General features: G+C 40.8%; 2 protein-coding genes across 4 annotated transcripts in view; one reads left to right on the forward strand and one right to left on the reverse strand.

Annotated features, from left to right (window-relative positions):
* Positions 1-8490, reverse strand: part of lingo1a (leucine rich repeat and Ig domain containing 1a) — a 363354-nt gene extending 354864 nt beyond the window's left edge. For all 3 annotated transcript variants that reach the window (XR_013294403.1, XR_013294404.1, XM_077567765.1), the window contains exons 1-2: positions 8152-8490; positions 7458-7555 (exon numbers count right to left, since the gene is read on the reverse strand). The gene's annotated coding sequence lies outside the window, so the exon portion shown is untranslated. The remainder of the gene's footprint in view (positions 1-7457; positions 7556-8151) is intronic.
* Positions 1-8887, forward strand: part of cspg4 (chondroitin sulfate proteoglycan 4) — a 65009-nt gene that overhangs the window by 48159 nt on the left and 7963 nt on the right. The window contains exons 4-6 of the mRNA XM_077567764.1: positions 782-970; positions 1044-1319; positions 5533-5709. Coding sequence (XP_077423890.1) covers positions 782-970; positions 1044-1319; positions 5533-5709 — 642 coding nt within the window. The remainder of the gene's footprint in view (positions 1-781; positions 971-1043; positions 1320-5532; positions 5710-8887) is intronic.

Raw genomic sequence — 8887 nt, forward strand, 5'->3', positions numbered from 1 at the left:
GCCCACTGTAATTTGTAAGAAGGGGCCTGCCTGCAGCTCATCTGGAAAGCAGCTAATGGGATTCAAATCATCCGTCAAGTCTAAACACGTTCTCATTTTACAGTATGTAACTTGACTTTCAGAAGGATGAAGAACAATTTTGATAGCAAAATACTTAAGACCAAAGTATACGTACTTCTCCAATTTGTTCAGTCTCTCTGCTTTGATAGTACTTTCCAAAGGTAAAATATTAACTTGGCTTATGGAATTGCATCTAATATGTTTCCAACAACACTATGAAATGCAAAGTAATGTGTTGTGAAATATAGTGAAAAGGGAGCCATGACTGCTAAACAGGCTTTGGTCTCCGTGGAGCTGATTAAAAACTTCTGCGAGTTGGATGACCATAAATCTGTCTGTGTGTAAATGTGTGACATGACACCGTCTCCACCCGTGTCCCAATTTCTCACACGAGTGTTAATGAAGTTGAAAGTGCTTTTTTCCCCCCATGCTTTACTGACAGCTCCAATTTAAATACACTGGCCAGGATTTGATTTACCCTGTTACCAAGTTCCATGCTATAGGTCAGGGTTCCCCAATTCCGCTCCTTAAGGTCCGGAGACCTGCAGGTTTTTAGATGTTTTCGCCTACCAACACACCTGATACTAAAATCAGGATCGTTATCAGGCATGCTGGCGGAAACATCTAAAACCTGCAGGACTCCGGACCACGAGGACCAGAATTGGTAAACCCTGCTGTAGGTTCAATGAAAACCTTATCGTCGACTATTTCCTTTCCTTAGGTGGAGCAAGCCGACATTCTTCCTACAGAAATGATGTTCACCATCAAAGAACCACCTCGCCTCGGCCATGTGGTCAAGTTGACCAACAGCTCAGATGGCACCGACTCGCCAGTCCTCGATTATATTCATTCGTTTACGCAAGAGGACATTGATCACGGACGCATCCTCTACGTTTCTGCATCCATCCAGGTGTGTTCTTTAATCCGTGCCATCTGCTGTTTTTTTTTTAGCACGACGTACTTGAGGTTCCATGTCTTGACAGGGTGTTGACACCTTCACCGTGGATGTCAGCAATGGTTTTACCACAGTGGAGGACCTGCGCCTCACCGTGAACATCGTGCCGCGAATCATCCCCGTTCAGTCCCTGAATTTCACAGTGAAGGAAGGCTTCAGCAGGGTCATCAACGACGAAGTCATCAATATCTCACATCCCTTCTACAAATCTTTCAACATCGAATTTGTCGTGGACGAGCCGCCAAAACACGGGGAGGTCCGTTTCCAGGATGGAGATGAGCTGACGTATTTCACATGGGAAGAGGTACAGCACAAGTTCCATGATCAAGTCAAACGTTTTCTTTATAATATGTTGCACTTCGCCAAAGCATGAAGCTCGTTTTGAGGCAACTGCGAGGTCCAGTTACTCATCGCTTTCAGATTTATTGACACTTTCCTGATGGTGAAAATGGTAGGGATAGACCGATTATCAGCTGTGCCAATTATCGGCGCCGATATTCAACATTTTGACGAATATTGGCATCGGCCAGATTTACCGGTCGATCTACGTTCCTACCCTCACCTATGGTCACGAGCAGTGGGTCGTTTCCGAAAGAACAAGATCCCGGGTACAAGCGGACGAAATGAGTTTCCTCCGCAGGGTGTCCGTGCTCTCCCTTAGATATAGGGTGAGAAGCTCGGTCATCCGGGAGGGACTCAGGGCCGAGCCGCTACTCCTTCACGTTGAGAGGAGCCAGTTGAGGAGGCTCGGGCATCTGGTTCAGATGCCTCCTGGACGCCTCCCTGGAGAGGTGTTCCGGGCAATTCAAAAATTAAATACAAAAAATATCCTTAAATAATTAAATAAAAGTAAAAATAAATACAAAAATAAAGAACTTAATTAAAAATATAAAAATAAATGTCAAAATAAATATAAATAGAATTAAATATCAATCAATCAATAAAAACACTCTGCTCTCTCATTTATTTATTTAATTTAATTATGTTAAATTTTTGTATTTAATTTTTGAATTATATTTTTTATAAATCGTTTTTAGTTTCACTTTTATTCATTTATTTCTTTAGTCATTTATTTATTTCTAATTTTGGCAGTTTTGGTCCTCAATATCCATGAGGAGTCACCGTCACGGAACTTTCCCCAGTTACCAGTTGAATACAAGTTGTTGTGTTGTGTCTCCCGCCACTTTTAGGAAAAAATTAAAAACACACGAGCAGTTACCGGTGGAAAAAAGAAAGCCGGAACGTTACCACATCGTTTAGCTCGTCAGACAGATATCTTGGGCGCTCCCACATCCAGCCCCGGCCTGCATCTTTCTCGTCGCTCTCTCTCGCGAGTCGCTACGCTTCACTTCTGGAAAAACTGACGCTGGGTTTTGAGCGCCTGCGGCCAAAATAAACCGGCGGCGCGCATTCCTATAATAGAGTTCACACAAACCACCCATGCTTTGCGGCTGCCAGACCCGCCGCGTGTACGGCTCTCCGAAATCACAATGAAAAACTCCATGGAGGGGAGGCCAGCATGGGCATTGATATGATCTGCCGCTATTGAAAGACAAAGCTCATTATGCTGCTTCTCGGAAATGTTTTATGTGTGCAGCGTGTGCACTTCTTACTTTTATTGCTACGCTCCCAAATGAACAACACATTGAGCCATTGGAGCCAACTGTAATTTTTGACTATTTTCCACAAGTTGAACAGTTCCAAGCTCCTCTCTTGGACACCGGCAGATAGCCGTGTGTGTGTGTGTGTTTGAGTGTGGGATCATGTTCTTGACTGGGGTTCGTGGAGGTTATATGAGTCAACAGTATCAGAGAATGACTCGTATGGATGATCCACAAGGAGGTGAACTAAATCAGACGTGTCAGCTCCCAGCATGGGATCCGTACCTGCTAATCTCGTTTTTCTCCTCCAATAGACCTTCTCTTAAATCAGTGATTCCTATGGGGTGTACAAGGAAAGCATTGAGACACTTCAGATGCTATTTCCGGGAAGACTTTCGACAAAATTTTGTGTATCCATATGATTTTTAATTCTCATTTGTGGCAATGCAAATCACTGATGTTTGTTTGATGTTTGTTCCAACACCAATCCCATCCAAGCATGTCTTGTAGTGCTGTCATATAAAAAAAAAAAATTGGAATCGATGAATCTACCGATTATTCAATCGATTAACTCATTCACTCGCAGCCCCACAAGCGATCCCCTTCGCTCCCGGCTGTTTTAATGGATTTTGAATGCATTGAAGACCGTCCTTTGCTCGTCCCCGACATTGCCTCTGAGACAAGCTTTATCACTTCAATACGCTTTCTTGTGCCAATTGCTGTACTACTTCATTTGGAGAGCAATTTTGTGGCATCTAAAGGACTTTTCCAGTCAACAGCTAGGAATAGGTTGCACATAAAAAAAAAAAGATATGCAAGCATAGGCAACATGCATCATAAGTAATTATATCAGATCATTATTAATTAACCCTGGAGAACCCACGGGGTCAAATTTGGCCCCTATAAATTCTGCTACTCAAATAACAAAGACCTTCTTTTTTTTTTTTTTACAAATTTAACTTCAAAAGTCCAGAGTGCCACTTCTGACCCCTGCATGGGGCCATCTAGTGGATGAATATTGCGCTGACATGAGCCAGAGTGGTGGTGACAAGATGGCTGGCAACAAACACGCGGTTTTGTTGAGCTAGAAATCAATCCAAACAAGTTAGGGAATAAAGGGTTAAAATTGAAAAAAACATAGATTTTGGTGTTCAGTGAACTTATAGCAGTCATTTAATGTATAATTCATAATTTTCCAAAGAAGAAAAGGGTTCTGGGGTTCTCCAGGGTTAAAACTGGAAGGCTAGTGAATGTCAGACAAATAATTCAGCCAAGTCAAAGTCAAATCAAATAAATGATCATGTACTGTACTCTGTAAATATGAATATACAGTAAGATTGTAACAAGCCCACTGACATGACTTTTGTGACTGTGCTCCCTCGGTAATGACCTAGTTTGTTATTCTAGAAGCAAAGCCATCATATGGGATCCATTTGGCACTTCCCGCTCCCCGAAGCGTTTCCTCTCATCGGAGCACTTTACCGGCTTTTATCGAGATAAATGTACGACTGTCGTCTTTGGCGAGGGGTCTGCCAGATCACCGTCTGAAGTGTCAAAATGGCTCCAGTCGAACAGGACTTCAAGGATAAGCGACAAAGAAGCGGGCGAGAGATGTGGCGCTTCCTTCTTTTGTATGCATGTAGGCGCCGGAGTGGACCCGGCCTGCCGCAGGTAGCGCTTTCCATGGCGTCTTACTTGTCAGCGGATGACTGATTCCTTTGTGTTTCGGTCTCCTCCCACAGAGACGGTGTTACTTGTCCCTTTTGCAGGCAGACATTACCGGCCGATTATTACTTTCTGTCTCTGTGCAGCACAGCAAATAATAGCTCTGACTGCAAAACTGCATGCTCTCCCAGAAGTCACTCTACATTTCCGATATCGTACACGTCGGGTATCGTTCGGACAGATGCGAGGCCGGCACCATTTGACAGCTTAGACGTTGTGATGTTTGTAAGCACATCAGATATTTGTCTTTCCTCGACTGCAGTTTGAGAAGATTTACGGCTATCACACTGCCCCAATGCATAGTATAATTTCTGTTATTCATCACCACGAATGAAATAACCAAACTCCTAGAGAAGGCGTTCACAGCGTGCTCAAGCTTTATGCATACCTACTTTAGTTGTTTTTAGCAGTGGTGGCAGTAAAATATAGAGGACCAAAATTTGAAATAAATAAATACAGATATAAAAATATAATTCAAAAATGAAATTCAAAAAATAAATCTAAATAAAAATAAAAACAATATATCTAAATCAAAGTAAAAAAAAAAAAAAAAAAAACGAGATTCAAAAAATAAAAATACACATAAAAATAAATGTTGAAACAAATACAAAAATCATTGCAAACTGCCTTTCAATGGTTGAGTGAGCGGGTCGGCGGAGTCCAACCCAAGACACGCTTAGGACCGCCCCCTCATTTGAATAACATTTCGACCTGACCGAGCGTTTTATTTATTGAGTGATATTTTTTTTTCCACATTTATTTTTATATTTATTTTTTAAATATCGTTTTTTATTTTTATTTTATTCATTTATTTATTTTTAATTTTGTTTCATTGTTTCAATAATGTATTTCCATTTATATTTTTTTTTATTACATTTTTAAATTATATTTTGTATATCTGTTTTTAATTTTCACTTTTATTCATTTATTTATTCACTCAATTATTTATGTTTAATTTTGGCAGTTTTGGTCATCCATAGTAACAGACCTTCTTACATTCATTAAAAATTCAACTCCAAAGCCCCAACCTCTCAGACCTGTTAGCCAAACATGTTAACCACCATCTTACCGTGCTGCCCGAATCTAACATATTTAAAACGAGGTAGTGCGACGTGGCGCTGTCATTGTTTTGTTTTGCAAGGCCTGTGAAATGTGACAATGTCTGTGTGCAAACCTTTCTGTCCGCCGCAGATAAAACTCGGACACATCTACTACGTGCACGACAGCAGCGAGAGCACCGAGGACAGTTTCATCATCTCCGCCTCGGCTTATGAGATCGACCGCCGCAGCCTTCCCGTCACCGTCGCCGTGACTGTCAGGCCAGTCAACGACGAGCCGCCGAAAGTGACGCGCAACACCGGCCTGGAGGTAATGTCCTGGAAAGTTCCCGCCGCTTTTATCAACCTCGACGCATTCACTGGTGAAATGTTGCAGACGGAAAATCTTTACGGGCTGAACTTTTAGTTTGTTTTGCTGTCTCTGATGATGATTGAAGCTGGGCAGAAAGAGGAAATGTCCAATATTTAAAGCCTACAAACGTGAAGAAACTGTAGGCCAGTTAAGTAGGGAGACCGGGGCTAGTTGTATCCCTTTTTATATTTTTATCTATTTCTTGAAATCAATACATCATATATAAACAAAATGTATACCAGATGAAAGACCAGTATTAGGTATATTTTTTGTATTCATATAATTTTCATACTTTGTGCCAGTGCAGAGTTATAAGCCATCAAATAGAGGGAGTGAACATGTGACATGTTGCCCCACTAATGGGTAAGTTGTCACACTGGATTTTGCAACTAATAAAGGACAAAATTATCAATTTTCTCCAGTTTTTTATTTTTTTTACACCTAGAGAAATTGTTTGTCATTGATCTTGAAAATGTAATATAGTCATTGAGCAAATTTTAACATAAAATATTATGAAACAGATGAATGTCCTTAGGAACGGCTGGCATATAGGCCATAGCTCTGCCTGTGTTGCCTCCCTTAAACTGGAAATTTGAGATTAAATTGAATTTTAAAAAAAATAAAGCATTTCAGTTAATGGATTGGTGGATGGTTCATTTATCCTGAAACTTAATCTAAGTCCTGATATGGGCATACTGTAGTTCCAATCACAACTGGAAAATCCATTTTTAAACAATGAACCAAAACCTAGCAAATTAATTTCCTCACTCTTCAAACTCATCATCTGAAGGGCAATTCTGGCATATGTAAACCAAGTGGCCAGAGGTGCATTTTTCATTAGCCCATTTTTTGCATATGTGACAACAAACCCCAAAACAACTGAGACAAGTTGCCCCAAACTACCATGCTGGCTAATACTTGCTCTAGTTTAAAGTTGGCTTAAAACAGAGCAATGACTGAGGCATGACAAGATGCCTAAATCTCTCTTCTAACGACTCCACGTGATTTGCTGCTAGAATTTGTCTATGTACGACACCTGTTTCAAAATATATGAAGTTGAACAAATTGACTTTGGGTTGTGCAAAACAGATAACTGGCACTCATCTCAGCTCACAACGTGCTATTCGCTTCTCAGACAGTACACAACCCCTGACCATTTATAGGAAGAAAACTAGTATTCCACTTTTTTTTGTGCCCTCTGGTGGAGAAGAAAATTCCAATGTGACAACTTACCCGTGATACAACTATACCCTCGGTCTCCCTACTGTGTAACACGAACTCTCCATAATAGAGCGAAATACGAAGATTTTTTCTTAACTGAATAAGCAGTCAAACGGATTACTTTTGAGTGTGGTCCAAGTTTGGAAGAGTCCCGGGTAAAGTCAGGAGTAGTCAGCTCCCGCAACTGGAAAGCAAGTGTGTCATTCAGCCCATTCCATCCCTCCTCCTCCTGCGGCTGCACGTCTCCCCGGCAACCCATATTTTAGGAAAAACCGCCAAAGCGTCCGCCATTTGATGATGAGGTCTCCAACGTCCGTCGGTGGCGCGTTGTTGTGCTGTGGCCGCACGCCGCGTGTAATGCGATATCGCGGCGAGTGCCGCTTGCGCTGATTTAAAGCAGGAAGTGCGTGCGCGGTGACCTCTGAGGGCCGCCATCACACGATGATGATTAACATGGGCTCAGCTCGGGCGCTGTTCTAACTCACCGTTTGGCATCGTCGGCTGGTCTTCTTTCGCGGTTACACCAGGGGTGGGCAACCTACAGCAAGCCACGGGAGTGTTAGATGCAGCTCGCGAGACAATTCTAAAAACAAATAAAACCTCAAGTCAATTGTTGTTAAATATTATGATCAAAATTACTATCAATCTAAAATTACTATAACTTTCCTAACTTTTTTTCACAAGATTAATTTAAGAATGAGCACGACTCAACCATTTTATCTTTGGTACAATACATAACACATACCAGTAACTAGAGTTGACAAACGATTACATTTTTTAATCAGATTAATCGCTTAATTACAAATGGAATCTTTTGGGGGATATCTGGCAGCGCTTATCTAAATACAACACGTTTTTGTCAGCTCGGGTTTGCCTACTGTAGTTGGTAACTTCAACTATCGCTTAATGTTTTACTCTGATTATGAAATGTTAGTAAAAACTGACAAATGTTTTTGACTAGTTCAGTGGGCAACAGTTGTCCTTTTTCCTGGTCACGAGACAAATTTGCCACTTGTTGCTAGGCAGAATTCATAGACAACAAGAAGCCAATTTACAAAATAAATGATCTATAACACACCACAAACCGATCAAGTGTGGTTAATAGGACTCCATTTTAAAAAGTAGAACGACATGGTGTTTTTAAGGATTAAAAAAACAACAACAAAACACTCAACTCACCACTTACTCATTCCCATCATGGCTGCAGGCGCAGACTGAAGTTGATGTCATATTGTTGAGGTTATTCTTCATTTAATTGTCCCACTTTTAACAAAGTATGCGCAGGGCAAAGTCCAGATTGAGGAAAGGATGTTTTCAACGAGAAGGGAGCCTCAAAGACGAGAGGAAGCATTCAAACATGTTTTACGACTCGAGTATTTGAACGTGTGCCGCATCCATAATTCTGTTTGAGGGAGCTAATGTCATTCATTTTGTGTCATCTTATTGGTTTTATGTCGTCCATTCGTTGACGTTGAAGAAGCATCGCGGTCCATTCATTTGTAAAAGAGCACTGGCTGGTCGAGCGGTCTTATTCATCACAAGGCATGCGCTACATTTGGTGGGGCGGTCCGAAGTCGCCATCTACTGTCAGTTTCCGAAACTGCAAAATGACGTCACGACGTTGCCTCATGAGTTCCACCTCCTTTGCGTCCGTGCGTCACTTCATTTCCGTCTTTTAAAGAGTAAAATAAATGCCAGTTAATATTTTTTATTTGTATTTTATTCTTTTAATGTATGTTTCATATATACAGTATTTTTCTTAATGAGATATACTGTGTGCTGTTAATGTTTTTTTATGCTCAAATGAAATATTAGCTTTATATATTTATTATTATTATTATAAAAAAAAACTTTTGTTATTACCAAAAAAGTACGAAAGTTTCGTTTTTCATAAAATTGTAATAATCGTAATTCT

The sequence above is a fragment of the Vanacampus margaritifer genome, chromosome 6 (assembly GCF_051991255.1).
Source record: "Vanacampus margaritifer isolate UIUO_Vmar chromosome 6, RoL_Vmar_1.0, whole genome shotgun sequence".
Lineage (NCBI taxonomy): Eukaryota > Metazoa > Chordata > Actinopteri > Syngnathiformes > Syngnathidae > Vanacampus > Vanacampus margaritifer.